Source organism: Muntiacus reevesi, chromosome 1 (genome assembly GCF_963930625.1).
Source record: "Muntiacus reevesi chromosome 1, mMunRee1.1, whole genome shotgun sequence".
Taxonomy (NCBI): domain Eukaryota; kingdom Metazoa; phylum Chordata; class Mammalia; order Artiodactyla; family Cervidae; genus Muntiacus; species Muntiacus reevesi.
The window spans coordinates 164403031-164424063 of NC_089249.1; the positions used below are offsets into that span (position 1 = coordinate 164403031).

General features: G+C 37.3%; 1 protein-coding gene across 2 annotated transcripts in view; it reads right to left on the reverse strand.

Annotated features, from left to right (window-relative positions):
• Positions 1-1360: 1360 nt before the first annotated feature.
• The window catches only part of ZMPSTE24 (zinc metallopeptidase STE24), a 42613-nt gene continuing 22940 nt past the window's right edge, over positions 1361-21033 (reverse strand). For both annotated transcript variants that reach the window (XM_065915609.1, XM_065915601.1), the window contains 4 exons: positions 20836-21020; positions 7929-8033; positions 6173-6316; positions 1361-3063 (listed from right to left, as the gene is read on the reverse strand). In XM_065915609.1, coding sequence (XP_065771681.1) covers positions 2839-3063; positions 6173-6316; positions 7929-8033; positions 20836-21020 — 659 coding nt within the window. In that variant the 3' untranslated portion in view covers positions 1361-2838. The remainder of the gene's footprint in view (positions 3064-6172; positions 6317-7928; positions 8034-20835; positions 21021-21033) is intronic.

A 21033-nucleotide genomic window follows, 5' to 3' on the forward strand; every position in this document is an offset into this window, starting at 1 on the left:
ATTCTAGAGCCCTGCCCTGGATCTTAAGCCTAAGTGAAGCTTCCCTGTTTGTCACTCATCAGGCAGAGAGCCAGAGGGGAGCTCTCTCCTGAAGGTGCAGGCTTCATCCTCCTCGCCAGGTGGGAACAGTCCTGGTTTCACAGGGTTTTTAGGACACATGGAGGTGTCTTCCTATCTGTTCAAATTGTTTGGGAAACCCTCCTCCCTGGAAACCACCCTGGATAATAATAGAAGAGCAGAGGTCTTCCTATCCATATCGTCTGAATAGGGCTATACCATCCCACTGTGAATTGTTCCAGGTCATCCACCAGACTGTACAGAGCCTGGCACAGAAGTTACTTGCTCACATCATCATGATCCTGAATCAGGAGTTTTTAGGAAGGGGTTCTCTGTACTTTTTCTTTGTATGGCATCTAAGACAGAACTTAAGACCTTCAAGGTAAGCTTTCTGCTATGGGAAAACTTTTCTGCAAACGATGGTAGAACTCTCAAAACAATCAAAACTACATGAAGTACATATGCACAAAAGAAACCAAAAAATGGATGACAAAGACCGAGTGGAAGAAGCAGTCCTCAGGGAGTGGAGTTACCACACAAAGGATTGGGGTGACCATGAGGATATACAGGTTAGAGGGCAAGCTGGGACCAGCATTGCTATTAAAATCACTAACTTGATCCCAGCTCCTATCCTAAACAGAGGTATCATTTACTAGTAGCTCTCAGACTTTAGCAGAGGACCAAGTCAGACAAAGGCAGTATATACACACAACAAGGACTCTGCCTTAGATTCAGAAATCAACTCCGCTGAGGTCATGCCATTTTATCGGAGGCCTTGATCTACTTCATTCTGTCCACCAAGTATTAGGGTATAGAGTGTAACCTCCTTCCCTCCATGGCTGGCCTTTCTCCCTCCCTTGATTGGCCAATACCTCAGGAACTACCAGTAGTATCGTCTGGCCATCCCTAGGCCTCCCATAAACTGTAGGGGACCAGGTCAAAACAATCACATATTAAAAAGCTAGTTACTGCTGCCACATGAAAGGAAGACCGAAGAGGCAGCTGGAGTAGACCAAACAGACCAAGACAATGAGAGGTTATGGGAATGGATAAGGAATGGTTCTGAACGACGCGTCTGAGGAGACATCAGCAAGAATTGGTGATGCTCTGGAGTGGCTCAGGAGGAAGGCAGTGAAGAGGGCTCTGGGTGAGGTACAGCCATGGTCCTGCCACCATGAAGCACTGCGGCAGTTCCTTCACCTGCTCTTCACTAGTGGCGCTCAGCTCCCCTAGGGTAATACACATACATCCTAGGTAACAAATGACACAGATTTTGTCAAATCAAAGACAAAGTACATCAATCTGCATTGGCAATTTTTAATGTTTCACTGGTGTAGAACTGAAATTTGTATTTAAAGGCAAGGAAAGAAGGAAAGGCAGTTATCATGAATTCATAGGTAAAAGAAGCTGGATAAAATCATAGGACTGTTCCTTAGGAAAATAAATAATGTGGTACTAAACTAGAGGTTTATTTTTATTATGTTTCCATGTAGAGACATCATCCAAATATCAGCTGAGCAAAAGACTTTCTGGCCAGAGGCCAAGTACACACAGTTGATCCCACTTTGGAATAAATGCCTAGAAGGTACACATCACCAGTGAGTGGGACTCTGGGCACAAAGTGGGGTCTCATTCAGAAAGTGAACAGAGGTGTGAGTCAAACATGCAGCTTCAAAAACTGTAAATCTTTCATGACATTTGTTTTGAAAATAAAAATTGCCTGCATATCAAGAACTAAAATTTTCTAAAATGGAATTAGGTCTGATTAAATAAAATAGTACTCATGACTTACTAATAAAAATTAGAAAAATAAAAACAGAAACTCTTCTGTCCAAAGAGATAGAAAATTATATTTCTTCCTGTAACATGATAAGAGAATGATCAATATTTCACCATTATGTCTCTTAAAATGTCATTTCTTCTTCTTTCCACATTCTCCCACTTTTAACAGAAAACCTGTTCAATATGGCAATTTCGGCTAAGTAAAAGGATGCACTATTTATTGAATACTTAAGAGTATGAATGAAAAAAGCTGAATGCTTGGGAAAATACTATATTACCCCTAATGGGATCATACCCACCAGGTGGAAAGAAAGATAAAGACTGAGATTTTCTAAAAAAGAAAAATAAAACCCAAATACTCCGTACATAATTTCTAATTTCAAAACATTATTAGAAATTCCTGATCAGTGTATAACAAGAGAGGGAACAGAGAAATTTGGTAGAATAGTAGAGAGCGTATTTCTAACTACTTTCAGTTACATAACATCAGCCTTATGAATTATTATCTTTCTTCCTTATTTAAAACACTGATTGGCCAGCTTAAATCATAACAGTTTAAAAGTAGAAATAAGTTTCAACTTAGGTATGAGCACGGTGATTCGGGACCCGTTTCTGCCTTACAGAGAGAATTCAGAGGTGGTGTTCCCTTTTAAACATATGCCCCCAAATACCTTATATGCAGGTTCCATATAAGCATGTAAATAAAACAAGTTCTGTATTTTCTCAATTTTACAAGTTGACGGTAAACTAGATTTTAAAGATAAAACTATGCCTTTAAAAACATTAAGCCTCAAAATTTCATCCAGTGTTTTCTTTAAGAAATGGAATATTAAAATCATTTTTGAAATGAGATATTAAATGTATTTAAATCTTGGCTTTTCTGTACTTAATCATTTTTCCTAAAAAAAGAAAAAAAAAAGTTAAAAACATCAAGAGCCAGAACATGCTGCCAGGATGGAAAATAATCAGAAATGTCTTCAGTTGCAGATCCTGGGCAACTCAGTCTTGTTTTGAATTTTTCAGAGCTTGAAGTCTCTCTAGTAGAGGAGGATGAGAATAATGCCACATGGAAAACAACCAGTCAGAAACAGGGAATCCCAAATTGTCTTTGTTTAGTTTGATTAAAGCAGAATATAAGTCTTTGGCCTTCCCAAGTTTCTTTGCAAATGCATCGGCTTGAAACTCAAATCTTCGGCTGAGGACTGTTAGGCAAAAAGAAAGAACCTGAAAAAGGAAATAAAAGCATTTTAACCACTTCCCCTCTTTGTTGTCACTAAAGCTTTCATGAGCCAAAACTGCAGAGGAAGTTCAGCTCAGGATAAGAGAAACAGCAAGCCAAAAGAAACATCACTTGTATTTTGGAGACCCTAGGGTGGGGGATTTATTAGAAATTGAGCCTTTCCCCCTCTAAGCAAATAGATCAGAAACAGATATATATCCAAAGACATGTCAATCTTAATGAAGAGATACTGACTTCTGAGAACCTGTCATGGGCCAGGTACTGAGTTGGCATTTTACATTCTCCAGCAATCCGACAAGGTGATTACTCTTACTCCTGTTTTACAGATGAAGAAGGCATGTCTCAGGAGTGACACAACTTGTTCGGGGTCACACAACTAAAAGGTGGTAGTGCTGACATTCTTGATGACTCCAAAGCCCATGACACCATCTTTCTCAGAGGTAAGATGTGGGGATTTATATTCAGACTCTTTTTTTCATTAAAAAAAAAAAATACTTGCTCACTTACCCACCTTTAGATGTTAACAACAGTCTTCACTGAGAATATTCTAATATATATATATATATATATATGTATATATATATATATATATACACACACAAATATACATGTATAGGTGTATATACATGTATACAAACATGCTATAGCCTCTAATGATGGCCTCAAAATAGAATTTTCTAGAGTGTTCTGAGCTATGGTAGCTTCATTAGAATATTCAGTCTCCGAGGGTGACAACTATGAAGGGGACAAGTTTCATTTGAAAATAGAAATTTCTGAGGGAAAAATAATTTATTTGCATACTGACGTATTAATATTACAAGCTGGATGACATGATGTCTGTCTCTTACCTTAAAATACATCAAGCAATAAAGCAAAAAAAAAAAAGTTTAAATCTCTCAACTGTACCTCATATTGCCATCAGCAGATCCAGAGCTTCAACATAAAGTCTGGGAGCTCCTGATATTTTCTTAGACATGTTCAAAGCTAATATCTGGCTCCTACCTGAAATTTCTTTCCAAATCTTGAATGTACTTTTTGAGTTATAATCATTAACTAATCTGTCTGTCTATGTGTCTCCTGATTTCAAGTGTCCCAGGGCAGCTGTCCCTTGAACCTCACCATGACACAAATAAACCCTGAGCAGACACTAGCCCGCATTCATCTGCTCCACTGTAGGTTTTCAGACCCTTCTCAATAAGGTATGTTTCCCATTTCCCAGGAAAATATCTCTTCCTTATTATGACCTCTTAAATGCAGACATTAAACATACAGTTCTCTGTTTAAATACTTCAGTTCAGTTCAGTCACTCAGTCCTGTCCGACTCTTTGCAACCCCATGAACCGCAGCACGCCAGGCCTCCCTGTCCATCACCAACTCCCGGAGTCCACCCAAACCCATGTCCATTGTGTCGGTGATGCCATCCAATCATCTCATCCTCTGTCGTCCCCTTCTCCTCCTGCCCTCAATCTTTCATTTAAATACTTAGTCTTTTTGAAATGAGTACCCTGGACTCATTGAGGTTTTTAAAACAGTTGCTAATATCTCTAAATTAATTATATTTCAAATCACTCTAATATCCCTAAGTAAATATCTAATTTACTTAGCTATTTTTTGAAGTGAACTCAACTACTCAAAATAGAAGGAGATAAAACCAAAAACTGAGAGGCCAAATTAGATGCCCAAAGCAGACGAACATTACTGGTGCCTTATTTATCAGAGGACACTTACACTCAGTCAGAATCCAGTAACTTTTACCTAATGAGCTTGATTATCTGATTCCCCAGTCTATAGTTGGTTGAAGAAGAAAATTAGAAAAAAATAATGACCATATCAGAAAGTTACACTGACATTAGCAAGGATTATCAGCCTGACAGTCAACGAAGAGATTATAAGAAAATCAGCTATGTAAATAAATAGCATGACTGCATAAAGAGCAGAGGATTCTGGGGCATTTCATACACACAGCTCTATGTCTTTACGGCATTCCTGAATTGTGACTGAAGACAGAAATGACAATATCATTATGATGGTAGTTTAGCTGCTAAGTTATGTCCCATGGACTGTAGCCTGCCAGGTTCCTCTGTCCATGGGATTCTCCAAGCAAGAATACTGGAATGGGTTGCCATTTCCTTCTCCACAATACCATTACAAGCGGTTCTATACCTCTTTAAGAAGTAACAATCAGCATACAGCACTTTATAAATATTCTCAACAAAAGTTAAAAAATTAAAACATTTAGAGTTTAATGATAATAAATATTATTTCTCTGGAAAATGAATGTAGATTCTGTGGACAATGTTATATAAACATGATCTCTTCCTCCCCGTTTTTCTTTCCTGGTGCCTTATACCTCACCCTACCCCCACCTTTTAAGGAGAAAGTTAAAACCTAAACTCTACAACTTGTCCCAAAGAAAGAATTCTTCTGAATGGAGATATCTCAAGATCCCTGATCTCTTGGCTTACTCTGGAAGCCTAATCAAGTAGTATGTTGCCATCACTGGATTTATTCATACATAGTCTCATTAATCCATGTCTTAACCTATATGGCGTTCCCCTACTGACCAGTCATGGACCAGTGGTTCTCAAACTTTGCTTACCATAAAACATCCAACTCTGCTTCAGAGGGTCTGGAGTGGGATGCTAAGTCTGTTATGAAGCAGGTGGTCAGGAAATGCAACCAGAGGAACAGTCATACAATCTCTCTTATCCAGTTATACACACACTCAACTATCAGTAGTTTTGTCCCCTCACACACAGATTTTCACCAGTACTTGGAGAAATGTGGTCTAGGACATAGTGTTCCAATAGTTAATTTCCATCTACCAAGTCTCTGAGGTACATGCTACATTGAGGTTTTCACCACTAAAGTCTAATTCTCCACTTTTTTTCCCCTAACAATATAGAAGCACTTATTATTTGGGACTGGGTTTTTCTGCTACATTCTTATACTGGCCAGTAAATAAAGGGACTAAAACTTTGTTTTATCTGCTTGTTAAAACTATAGTTTTGTTTCTTTTTTCACTACTCTCAAGGTAGTAGATTTGAAATAGACAAGAGCATAGGTGAGATAATTTTAAAGATTATACATTACCTCGTTATAAGGTGAAAAAATAAACTGGAAGATGATCAACAGTCCAATTAGAGTGGGCTGGCTGTCATTAAAACCAAATGCAACAAAAAGTTCCTTTCGACCAATTAACACAGCAAACAAGAAAAAACACAGGAAAGAATTCATCTAGAAAGAAGGACACAAAATTTCTAAGTTATTACTAAGCTAATTTCATTGTGGGATCAGTAGAACAAGACATCATGATGTGATTTTAAGAATGATGTTAGCGTGACCACAGAAAAAGTTACTTAGGTGGTTTTATGGTTTTGCTTTTATTCTAGAAGTAGAGAGGGCCTGAGTTGAGGATATATATATATACTAATTCATTATTAGTGAGCAAATAATGGTTTAGCTGGATGATTAGGGCCTTGGAACAAACTAGAGGATGGCTAACAAGGAGATTTGGAAAAGAGGTATATGGGAAAACTTCCAAAACTAGCCCAGAATATGATAATACTTAGGTCTAATGTGAAGTTTCACCGAAACTAATCCACAGCAGAAGCAGCTCTCTCAATGCTCAGGTAGAGAAGATACCTGCTCTGTGGATGTAAGCCAGCTTCTTTGCCCAGCCACTCTAGGACTTGGTCAATTGCTCATGAAAAGAGTGGCCATAGTGACAGGGATGGAGTCAATGCATTAATCAGCAACACAGACATTCCCCACTGGCTCTAGCTGAAGTGCCCAATGTATTAGAAGAGGCAATCAATTCCAGCCCCGATGAGGCACCTCAGGGATCAGCCACTACCCTCACAGTAGGCTACTGGACCCCTTCTTTCATGAATGGCCCAGTGATTTTCCTTATTAAACTGAGTACTTAAATAAAACTTGGATTTGGACTTATTTAATTTAATGTCTTACTCACTGCCATGTATCCATACAACATAGTTTCCAGCCAAGGCACTCATTTTTATACCTACAGATGTAAGGCAACAAAGAAGTGCCTATAGGAGCAGGTACATAAGTCTTCCCATGCAATCCATCACCCAGAACCAGCTGACCTTTTAGAAAGCTACAAAGACCATTAAAGATGCAACTGAGACCATACATGCTCAGAACCAGTAAAAAAAAAAGTGCTATTTCACTCAGAGCCTGAAAACTATGGTCATTCTGTTGGTTTAGCGGTATTAATACCCAGAAGAGGAATGTTACAGAAAGTATTTTCTTCTTTATATTTACTACTTTTTGCAATTTCTTTTCAATGATTGTACAATGACTTTTTTAAAAGAGAAAAAAAATGGTTTTTAAAAAGCATTTTAATGTCCAACTTATCTAGGTTCACTCTTTTTGATCTTTATAGCTCTTACAGCTGAGCAACTGATAACAACAATAAATATTTATGTAGTATTTACCACATTTCAGGTACTACTCCAAATTCTTTACATATATGAACTCATTTAATTCTTTCAGTCTTATGAGGTATCATCACTCAACAAGGGAATGGAGGCACAGAGAGGCTCAGGAACTTGTGTGAGGTCACAAAGGCACTAAGTCAGCAAGCTGTGATGTGAAGCCTGGCTACAGAGTTTGTCTTCACTTCTCTACTATGTGAACTCTCATGCCTGCTATACTTATTATTTGACTCTCCTGCCATAAAAAGAGAATTGTTGGGACTTCCCTAGTGGTCCAGTGGTCAAGACTCTGTGCTTCTACTGCAGGGGGCATGGATTCAATCCCTGGTTGGAAAAGCTGGCGGTGTGGCCAAGAGAAAGGGGTAGAGAGAGAATTACTCCAGACTTACCTGGCTAATAATGATATTTTTGACTGTGTGTCCCAACTTCCAGTGCCCCAGTTCATGGCCTAGTACAGCAAGCACCTCCTCATTTTTACATCCTTGTTTCTTATTCTGAATCAAAAAACAAATTGAAAATAAACCATCAAGAAGCTTCAAAAAGTTTATACCTTTTAACCAAGTAAGAGCCCTTCTTAGATTCTAACTTAAGGAAACAATCAGACTTTTGTGCAAAACTGTTCATCCACTGAACAAAACATTATTCCCCCAGCCACTCCACATTAGATACTGGGTTAAGCTCAAACATAGAATCATGAAGAAGACACACATATTCTGATTACATGAGTCTAATTTAGGTTAGAAAACATATAAATCTTTATCAATAGGAAAAGAGTTAAATAAATCATGACAAAGTCATGTAACAGTCATACTATAAACCCACCAGAAATTTTGCTTTCAAAGATTATGTTATAACATGGGAAACTGCTCATGATAGTGCCAAACAACATCTATATTATACATCCATTAGAAATGTTTTGAAAGATTATGTTCTGACAAGGGGAAAATGGTTCATTAGATGAAGAAAGCAGGAAATAAAACTAAAAATAAATAGTATGATTCCAATTATGAAAAGAGACAAATGTGTATGTAAGAATACACAAAGAAAACAGACTGAAAGTGTATCAAAATGTTAACAGTTTTTTCTGTATGGTAGAAATACAGTGATGTTTAACTATCTCAGATCATTCCTATTTTCCAAATGATCTACAAATAAGTACCTGTCACTTGTGACCTCCAAAAACATCATGAATTGCTGTTTTAAAAACTGAGACCTCCAAGTTAAAATGGCAAAAGGAACATTCACATCTAATTTTATTCCCTCCAAAAACCCCAGTAAAACTACAATCAAGAGTTTTTTTTTTTTTTAAGACATAAACAGGATAGAGAAAAGGATAGGGAAAACAGGAGAGCTGGCAATAGTAACAAGATTTTCGAAGCAGGAAAGCAGACAGACAAATAAAAATGGACTAGGCAGGTCAAGAAGAATCATAAGCCAGCAGTGGAGAAAATATATAGAACCAATCTGATTTACACTACAGTGTCTTCAAAGGACTCGAATACTAACAGTAACCAGGTATTTCTGAAATGGGAGGAACAGGAAGGAGGTTGTGGCAAATATAAGAATTGGGTGAGAGCTGTTTGAGAAATGGTACAGATTCCTCTCCAACTCCACACTTGAGCAAAAGGCAAATGCTCGTCCCTCATCCTGGCAAAAGCCTGAAAGCTCATTTTAGATAGGGCAAAGAAAAGGACACTTCAAGTGGAGTTCAGCATAGTTGAAGGCCTGGGTACATCAACAGACCATGGATTTGCTTACCTAATGGTATGGTACACTGACTACTGAGCACTCCCGCTCCCAAGCTAGCCCTCTCCCCATACCTGGCTCCCAAAACACTCCCCTCCAGGCAAAAGACTGGAAGAGTACTCCCTGGGAACTCTGATCCCTCTACCAGAAAAGATCAGAAGATACTAACGCAGGAATCCCCCAACTGCAAGCACCCCTAGGACACACCACAGTGAAGCTCAAACTTGATAAGCCTTATCTACAGGCTCAGAGAATCAACCAGGTTTTTAGTCCCATTTTCTTACTAAAATGAAAGAAAGTGAAAGTTGCACAGTCGTGTCTGACTCTTTGCTAATCCATGGACTGTAGCCTGCTTGGCTCCTCTGTCCATGAAATTCTCCAGGCAAGAGTATTGGAGTGCGTTACCATTTCCTTCTCCAAGGGAATCTTCCCAACCCAGGGATTGAACCCAAGTCTCCTGCATTGCAAGCAGATTCCTTCCCAACTGAGCCACTAGGGAAGCCCATTCTCTTACTAAGGAGTAGACAAACAATTGTATATAAGATATACAAGGTAAGGGTCAAGATGGAAGACCAGATACAGAAAAAATGCAATATGGAAGAAACAAATTACCTAAGGAGAAAACTGAGAGAGACACTGCTTTCATGGGAAAATTGAAGATACTACAAAAAATGGGAAATTCAGGACTTCCCTGGTGGTTCAGAGGTTAAGAATCCAACTGCCAATGCAGAGGACACAGGTTTGGTCCTGGGAAGATTCTACACATCTGAGGGCAACTAAGTCTGTACACCACAACTACCGAGCCTGTGCTTTAAAGAGAAGCCCCTGCAGTGAGAAGCCGGTGCACCACAGCCAGAGAGGAGCCCTCGCTGGTCGCAACTAGAGAAAGCCTGCGTGCAGCAACAAAGACTTAGAGCAGCCAAAAAAAAAAAAAAATCTAAAAATAAGTTAAAAAAAAAAAAGGACATTCAGAGAAAAATAATTCTTAGAAATTTAAGCTTAAGAGAATGATTGGAAGATGATGGTATCACCCAGAAAACAGAAGAAAGAGATAAACAAATGGAAAAGCAGGGAAGAAAAGGTAAGAAAGTTCAGTATAAGGAAGCCAACATTCAAACAACAGGAACTCTGAAAAGAAAGAAGAAAAAATAGAGAGGAGAAAATCATCAACAAAACAATTTCAATAAGTCTCCTAGAACCAATGAACTTCAATTTCCAAATTAAAAGGGCCAAATACATACCCAGCACAATGGGTAAAAACAGACTCACAAGGTTGTACACTGGAAACTAGTATAAAATTGTATATCAACTATACTTCAATTTTAAAAAACAAAAGGCACACACCAAGGTATGTGAAATTTCAGAACACAGAGAAAGGATTCAACAATTTTCCAGAAGAATAAAATTAAGGTAACATAATAAGGATCAGGAATTTGAATGGTTTCAGACACCTCACCAGCAATGTTGGAATCAAGATGGTGATGAAACAGTGCCTTTACAATCCTGAAGAAAAAGTATTTTCAATCTAGAAATCTAAACCCTAGTCAAAGTGACAGGAAAAACATGTGACAGAAAAATGAAGGCATTTTCATGCAAGAACTCAAGAACTTTACTATGTAACCTTTCTCAGGAAGGTGCTGGAGGATGTTCTTTACTAAAATGAAGGAGCAAATTAAGAACAAATAGTCATGGAACATAGAACACAGGAGACCCAGGGAAGGAGGGAAGTGAAGGGAATCCTCTAATGGTAAAGGACAACCACAGAACGACAACTGTACACCAGATAAGAGGAAAACCTATTCAGACTTGAACAATGTGACTCAAAAGACAAATCTGCTGAGGACTGCCATGATCGCATTCTTTCAGTCACCATAGCATCTTTTAACCTGAAGAAATCTGGAGAAGATGTACACTGCTAAGAGAACACAGTAGATCAACACTGATTTCAACCTAAAGAAAAGGAAAAGAAATATCAAGAATGACCTGGTGGTCCTGCAGCTGAGACTCCGTGCTCCCAAAGCAGGAGGCCTGGGTTTGACTCCTGGTAAGGGAACTAGACCCCACATGCCACCCCACACGCGCAACTAAGACCTGGCTCAGCCAAATATAGAAGAATAACCACAGGGGAAGTCTACTGTGAGAGCTGGAGAGCAGGACTTCAGAGAAATGCCCCAAAGAAAGAGAACAGAAATCTCCCCCAGGGTGTAGGAGGGATGAGGGGGACTAAAACTAATAAGGTTAATCATGCAATTAACCTTGTAGGAGATTATATTGAGAGATAGCAAAAGTTGTGAGAAGAATTAGCAAAAAGAAAAAGGAACACTAAGCACATTTAAAAAAAAAAAAGCAATTATTAAGCAAGAGGGGGAGAAAGGTAACATTTCTCAGCAGTGAAAAGGTACAATATTGTTTAACAATAATGTTTTCAATAATGTTTTGATACTGGTTGAGAGACAGACAGAGAACAGACTTATGGGCGGGGTGGGGGTGGGATGTGTGGTGGGGAGGGAGGAAAGAGTGGGATGAATGGAGAGAGTAGCATGGAAACAGTACACGACCATATATAAAATAAGACAGCCAGTGGGAATGTGCTGTATGGCTTAGGGAGCTCAAACTGGGGCTCTGTGACAACCTAGAGGGATAGGATGGGGTGGGAGGTGGGAGGGAGGTTCAAGAGAAAGGGGACATATGTATGCCTACAGCTGATTTATGTTGATATATGGCAGAAACCAACACAAAATTGTAAAGCAATTATCTCTCAATTAAAACTAAATAAATTTTAAAAAACCCACAAGAACTGTAACTGGACTATACTGGAAGAATTGGGGGAAGGTAGGAGCAGAGCACATGTTAGGCAAGAACTAAGTCCTCATCTACCATAACTAAAAGTCAAGATACTATCAGTAGATAATGGTATACATATATTGTATATAAACGATATGCATAAATGTCAGAAGAAGCTAACAGAGCTGAAATCTGTAGGGAGAGGAGCCTGACGGGGTGAGAGGCATAGAGAAGGGAGAAACATGAAACTACTATATTTCCTCATATGCTTTTTTGTACTCTTAACTTTTAAACAATACGTTTACATTACTTTAATAAAGCCAAATTTAATGTTAAAATTTATCGGCGTTCTACTTCCCTAATTTTATCATAGCTCCTCAAACCAACATTAAAAATGCATATATGTAAATACATATATATGTATACACAAAAATATATATACACACATGCATACATATATTTTTTCCTTCAACACACATGAAGAATAGGCCAGGAAAGATTTAAAAAATAACAACAAAAGTTGCTAACATGTATTAAACACTGACCATGTACCAGGCCCTCTGTGCTATATACTGTGTTATTTATACATCATAATCATGATATGAAATAAGTATACTTATTACTATTTTACAGATGAGAAAATCTAGGTACAGAGAGATTAGCTAATTTTCCTATGGCCACACAGCCAACAAATAGAAAACCTGGGATTTGAAGCCAAGTAGTCTGATGCCAGAGACCTGTACTTTCAACTTTCACACAACTACAGATAGAAAAATAAATTATTCAACATTTATCAAATAAATAATTTTTAGTTAACAGATATGTAATCATTTGTATATTGTTATAGTACTGCTTTTAAAATAAACATAAATGGTAGGTGGTCATATGAATGATACAATATAATGTTTACAAAACCAAATAAAACTCTCATTGTTTATAAACCTTCCAGGTTCAATTTAAATAGTGCCAAGACACAATGAACAATTTCTTATACACACACTCACATGTGCCTACCCACATTCACTCACCAATACACACACACTCTGAAAAACATCTAAAAAATGCTTAATAAGGTAAAACAAATATTCTTTTAAACATACAGTTTAGTTCATTTTAAAGTAAGGAAAAGCTGAGGAGGTGAAATTAACATTCCTTGTATAAAACTATGAACCGCTATACTCTGAGTCAAAGAGTGAGCTAGGGGGGAAAAATGCTGGCAAAATAACCCAATTGTGTCAAGTTCACCTAAAGTGGAGAAAAAGAAAAGTCTCTTAATGAAATTAAAAAACATGGGAATTCCCTAGTGGTCCAGTGGTCCACACTTCCACTGCAGGGAGCATGGATTCGATCCCTGGATGGGGAACTAAGATCCTGCATGCCCAATGGCATACACGGCAAAAAAAAAGAAAGAAAAAAAAATTCAAAAACATGATCTGCCTGGACCAGAAAATGCCAAGCTGGCTTGCTAGCACTAGGGGCAACTGACGGAAGCAAATGCATATGCTCTATTGAGGAACGTACCCTAAACCCAGACCCTTCAAGATTCCTGAAGATTAAGATTACTGAACTATTATGAATTTACAGTAAAAATTACCAAATACTTCAGAAAACAAGCCACAGTAAATAAGAGTTAGCAGAAACAATACAGAATTGCAGTAGTTCCTTAAGACTTCAGATAACGGAACCATCAGATACAGAATATGAAATAAACATGTTTTATACAGAGAAGAGTGGGCTTCCCAGGTAGCACTAGTAGTAAAGAACCTGCCTGCTGATGCAGGAGATGTAAGAGATGTGGGTTCAATCCCTGGGTCGGGAAGATCCCCTGGAGAAGGGAATGACTACCCACTCCAGTCTTCTTGCCTGGAGAATTCCATGGACAGAGAAGCCTGGCAGGCTGCAGTCCACGGGGTCGCAAAGAGTCGGACACGACTGAAGCGACTTAGCCCAGCACACATACAAACAAGGGAACTAAAAACACAAGGAAGGAAAAGGAGGCTGCCAGAAATGACTGATTTGAAAAAGAACCAAACAGAACTTTAAAACACAATGGACTGGTCAGAAAACAGACTAAACATAGCTAAAGAAAGAACCTGTGAACTGGAATGTGGAGCTCCAAGAAACAAATTTAAAAGTGTCAGTACCTGTGGGAGACAGAATGAGATGGTACAACATTCATCTAATTGGAATTTCAGAAAGATAAACTGGGGAGAATGGGAAAGAAGCAATACTCAAAGATATAACGGAAAAAATTTTTTAAACTTCAGGAAAAGACATGAGTCCTTATAGGGGCTCAAAATATATCCCAAGTAGGACTGGGATAAAGTTCATACTTGCACAACACAAAATCAAAGAGAAATCTTAAGAATAACCAGAAAGAACTAAAAAATAAATAAGTAAAACACAACTAAGCTTAGAGCAGACTTTTTCAACAGGAACAAAGGAAACCAGGACAAAATAGAATAGTATCTTTAAAGTGCTAGGATAAATAGTTGTTAATCTTGAATTGACATCAAGAATGAGAGCAAAATAAAAACAAAACCAGCATATACTTCTGGAAGAACCAAAGTAATTTCTAAAAGGAAGGTGTGAGGGACTTCCCTAGTGATCCAGTGGTTAAGACTCCATGTTTCCACTGCAGGGGACGTGAGTTTGATCCTCAGTTGGGGAGCTACGATCACACATGCTGCATGCAGCCAAAAAAAAAAAAAAGCAAAGAAAAATAAACAAGATAAAACTAAAATATAACATGAAAGGGGTAATTAGATCAAACTGTTTATTTAAGGTTCCTAGATTGTTTAGGAAGCAGTGAAGATACTGTATATTTTAAGATTTTAGGCCTTGTGGGCATGATCTATTTTTAACAGCAACCATAAAAGAATAGTCACATATGAACCTTCAAACCTAAATGAAAACTCAAATATAATTTTTTAAAAACCTTCCGTCAGTTCTAAAAATAAAGCAGAAGGAGGTGTGTGCATGTTTAGGGTGGAGGTGGGGTAGGGGATATAAAAAGGATAAAGGGGAAAAAAGGCCACAAAATAATATGGCAGAAATAATTCCAAATATACCAGTAATCACAATATATATGAACAAACAAAGCTCATCAAAAAAAGGATAGTGTCAGTTTGGATTTAAAAGCAATCATAAGAACAAAGTATATCTATGTATGAGACAAAGATACATGGTAAGGTTAAAAGTAAAAGGATGAAAGTGATATGGTGATATCCATATCACCATATTATGGTGCAGCCATAAAGTAATATGGCTGCACATTAAGAATATACTTAAAAAAACACTAAATTGTACACTTTAAAATGGTTACAATGGTAAATTCTATCTCAATACTATTGTTAAAAAGTTAAAGGATGACATCCAGCAAATATTAACCAATAGGCATTTGGTGTCACTGTATTAACACCAGACAAAATCAACTTAAAGGAAAAAAGACTATTAAAGAAAGTCACAAAAGAATGATAAAAGATTCAATTTACCAGGAGGACACATAATTCTAAATTTGTATGTTCCTAATACTAATGCCTCAGGATATATTCATTCAAAATTATCAGATATACAAAGAAAATCTGACAAATGTATCATAATAGAGAATGTTAACACATCGTTATCAATTAAGACATCAAACAAATAAAATGTCAACAAAGATATAAAGATTTAAACAAAATAATAAAAAAGCTTAAAAAAAAGCTTCATCTATGGGAGACATATCAGTTCTGCAGCAAACAATGAGAGAATATATATCCTAGAAAGTGAAGGCTAATGGTTTTGAAATAAACTCCAGCTACTTAAAAAAGTGAAGTACAAACAGATGAACATGGAACTGATTTTGTTTTATACACCTTAGAAAAACACAACCTAATGGGAACACAGGCTGCAAAATACTGGAATCTAGATATTCAACCAGTTTTGCATTTCTTCACCAATTCCTAATTTTTAAGGAAAATGACCACTTAAAAACAAGGCTGGGTAGATGCATGAAAAAGAGGGATAGATTAAAAGTGACTGGCAAGACAGCTTTTACATTCACTATCTCTTTTCCTTTTAAACATGAGAATCTAGGTCAGAATACACTTGGTAGAGAAAGTAAAGAATGAGCTAACTAGCCTAGTTTCTTAAATGGCTCAGAGACACGTGTACCTGTACCTTCAGGCAATGGCCATCAAGAGGGGAGAACAAAGCACTAATTAACAGACATCTATTCTAAGGGGGAAATTAAGAGATGCAACTGAAGATTTCCATACAAAAATATTCATTACAAGAACTTTTTTAACAGCAAAAAACTGGAAACCCATATACCCAATAAGAGGAAAAATGATTTTTAATAAAAAAAACAGAAATATATATAGCAAGATGTTTATGGCTAGTTGGATTATTCATGTTTTCTAATTTATCTATTACTTTAGTAATAAGCAAAATAGGCTGCTATGTTTAATAATAATGATTAACAATTTCCATTCATTAAATGACCTATGTACCAGACATTGTATTATTACATATTTTACAAACAGTTAATCTCCACTACTACAAGGCAGCTATCATCAGTCTCATTGGTTCTTAATCTGAACTATGAATTAATTCTTTTATAAAACAAGCAGGTCTCTATTAGAAAACATAGGTTCTTGTATCTTGGTTTGATGTCTGCATTTAGGAAGCTATTCAGAACTCCATGGAGTCATGTTCAAAGATATGGAATGACAAGAGCTTAAATAAGGGTCATTTTTTGCAAAAATGAAATCTGTTTATTTGTGGTAGATTCTTAGATAAAATTGGATTTTCTTTTCCCATGTTAATTTTACATATAAGAAAAAAAATAAGTATCTTTCTCTTTTATATAGCACTTTCCTTTTCATAAAATAAAATTCACATGCTGATTCGTTTGATCGTCACAACAGCAAGCTGGGCAAGATGGGAAGTATTATCTTCATTTTAGAGATGATGGACGGCAGGAAGTTAAAATATCTTAAGATTATCATGCTGATAAGCAGTGGGTAAAACCCAAACTCACACCTCTGGATCTTGTCCTCTTTCTATTATACTTATCACCTGGGAAGACATTCACATGACCCTAGCTCTTGTTGGGGAAATACTTGTTTTCTTCTATAAAAGGACAGTTTTTATATATTTAAAATTTTCCTTTCACTTAAAATGCTTTTGAGACAGGTTGTTCTAATTACTGAATTTGTCTTCTGAAGGATAAACTGCAGGGAGAAAGTTTCCTAGACATCTTTTAAAATGTGAATATCCAGTATGGAGATACTCATCGAAATTGTTAATAATAGTTATCTCTAAGAAGAGGGATTTAGTTTTTTTCTTTAAACATCTGCTCAAATTGAAACACTTCATCTTCTCTACACTATCCAGACTTAAAACCATTTCTGCATTCCCCACTGTGTTGTATCAACACGTAGTAGATATATAGTACCAAGTGCTGAATAAACCACCATGTCCTAAACTTCTGCCACACTTGTGTAACTTGCTGTGTAATTATTTAATATCTTTTAAAAAATAAATTCACTTTTTAAAACTTAGCTTATCCCAAATGACAACTTTCATGAAATCATGATACACTAGTTTGATCTTTTTCCTAATATACATTAATACACATATAGCCATTCAAATTTCAAATACTGATATCCTACAAAAATCACCTCACCTGTATACATGCACTGAAAAGCAATACATGAGACTTGGGTCAATCTTTGACTTTCTCCTTCAGTATCCATAATAGCAATCACCGTTAAGTCCATCTTTTATTATGACTCCTCACTTATTCTGACCTCTCACTCTGGTGTAGGCCCTTACTTCATGCCTATCTGGGTTATCTTGATGCAGTAAGTCCCTAGCAGTCCCCTTTGCCTCTAATCTTTGCTCTATCATATATGTTGCCATCAAATCTTAAACTTCCTAAAACAAGCTTTGGACTCTTTTTCCCAAGGGATCTTCCTGACCCAGGAATCGAACCTGGGTCTCCCTCATTGCAGGCAGATTCTTTACCATTCGAAACACCAGAGAAGCCCCTTGGTCTTTACCCAAATCAATCGAAACTTTCCAGGTCACTGAAAACAACCACTAGAATGTCTTCAGGAAGAAGTACTTTACAAACTGGTCCTGGCCTACCTTTCTATCCCCTTCTATAAGAATCCATTTATTCATTAGTCTTAGAGTAGCCATTGTGCAGTTGTTTTTATAGCTTTATTCATTACACATCTTCATCCTGAAAAGCTCCAGCCCCAAATCAAAATTCTGCCTAGTTCAAATATCCTCTCTTTTAAGAAATCTGTCTGACCATTAGAATCTGCATTCATTTCTGAATTTCTAAAAGTCACACTATTTCAGCCACTTATTTACCACCCCCTGCCTTAAACTATGAGCCAAATCTAGTCTCCTCTACTACAGGTTCTCTACGGTAGGACTATGTAATTTATATAAAGATGCTAAAACATTTGCATCTGAACTTCCTTGTGGTAGAGTGGATAAAAATCCGCCTGCCAAAGCAGGGGACACCGGTTCAATCCCTGGTCTGGGAAGATTCCACATACTGAGGCGCAATTAAGCCTGTATGTGACAACTACTGAAGCCTGTGCTCCACAACGAGAGAAGCAATGAGAAGGCCGCACACCACAACAAAGAGTAGCCTCCACTCACCACAACTAGAGAAAGCCTGCATGCAGCAATGAAGACCCAGCACAACCACAAATAAAATGATTTTTTTTTTTAATTTAAAAAAATAAAATTTTTGCAGGTATCAATGAAATAAAGCAGGCTCTTCAAGAGGCTAACAAAATAACTCAAACTCCATTCAACACAGTTCAAAAGACTAACCTTTTCTAAGATCTAAACCAAAGAATACTGTTCTCATAGATACTGTGTTATGCATGCAAGTCACTTCAGTCATGTTCGACTCTTTGTGACCCCATGGACTGTAGCCCACCAGGCTCCTCTGCTCATGGGATTCTCCAGGCAAGAATACTGGAGTGGGTTGTCATTTCTTCCTCCAGAGGCTCATAGATACTAAAGGTCAGTAATTTCATTAGATTGCTTGAAACCAGCAGACCACTCACTATCTAACACCCAGGTCTGACTATAGTCATCTACCCTGTATGTAGATACCACTTCAGCAGGTTGACTTGCTGAACGTGCATGATTCCCCAGTGTTCTTACCTGGTTACTCTCTGGGCTTCAGTTTTCCTATCTATAAGATGACCTTAAGAGCTCTTCCTAGCTTAAAATCCTATGATTGTTGGTCAAATCAAAATGACTTTTATCCCAATAGCCTGATAAAATAAATCTACTTTAAAAAAAAAAAAATACAATCCAAAGAGTTAACCCTCATCCAATGCTATTTAACCCCTCCACATTTTGTGATATTTATAATACAGTCTAGATATTTATAACAGTCCAGGCACTCTATTAGACCGTCTCTTTAAAATCAAAACAGATGCTCAATGATAATAGTTTTTTCCACTGGTACTCAGAGTACACAGGTTTTTCACATATATTATTTCATTGAATCTCCACAACCCTAAAAGGTAGGCATCTTCATCTCAGTGTTTTTCAATTAGCAGTGATCTTGCCTCTTCTCTCCCAACCCTGGGGACATCTGGGAATATCTAGTGACATTTTCCATGGTCACAATTGCTGGGAAAGGAGGGACTGATACTGGCACCTGGTAGGGAGAGGCCAAGGATGCTGCTAAACATCTCATGAGGCACAAGACAGCCTCCCACAGTGAAAAACTATTTGGTCCAAGATGTCAATAGTTTCAAGATGAGAGGCCCTGCTGGCATTGTCTATCAGTTAAGAAATCAAAGATTTAGACAGCTTAACTTATTTGCACAGTTACACAGATCTCAAATCATCTCTGAATGCCATCAAAGCCAATGGCACATCCCATCACATATGCAACTACTAGAGACTGTTTCTGATTAAACATGAATTATTTTCTTATCACTGTCTCCCCTTCCCCATTTAGTCGTGGTATACTTTAGATTTTGCTAATTACCATCAGTTGACCTCACCTAGGAGAAAATTCAGAAGAAGCTTTCTCAGACTATAAAGTCAGATTAAAGAAATGTCTTCTCTTAGGCTCTCACTGCATTTCTTATGCTCTCACAAGTATATATAGCTTCGCTGCAGTAACCACCATATGGAGCTGTGCTTGTATGATTTTCTCCCCTTTAGACTATAAGCTCCTTGACAGCAAGGTTTCCCTCTTCGTTTCTGAATTCCAAAGAAAGTATCTCAGCAGAGTTTACAATTCATAAATGTTTGTTAAGCAAACAAAAGAAAACTGACCAAGTTACACAGTATACTCCAAAATGCACAGCTACTAAATGACAACCAGGATTCAGATTTAAGTCTCCATCACCAAAGACTATAATTACTACATCTCAGTGAAGTTAAAAATGAGATGATTATTATCTCCTCTTTGTCTTGTCTGTGGGAATTCTTCAATCATAAACATATTAGGAATTATATATAAAGTCCCTGTTTTTAAAAAGTTTATAATCATACAAATTTTCCTATCTTATACTTGTGCACATTCTGTGAAAACTTGAAAGATAGTTAACATGTAACAACAGTGATATTCTTTCCCAAATACCACAATTATAAAGGGGCAGTTATATTTTTATTTGATAGTCTCCCTGAGTTCAACACTCACTACATAGAAATTAATATTATTTTGAGTTGTCATAGAAACTGTTTATAAAAACTAAGCCAGGGTCTCTTAGGAAAAGAAGAACTCACTTTAACTTTAGCTTTTATTTCTTCACTGTCCCCTTCTCCATCATTGCGGGGTTCCATGCCAGACTCCTCCTGGATGTCTTTGTTTAGTACAGAATACTCTTCTAGTAGAGTGTCAAACAAAACTATTCGCTTGTTCTTGAAGAAGCCATAAAAATAAGCATTGCTGTGGGAAGAGCGTTTAGATCCTAAGGAAAAGAC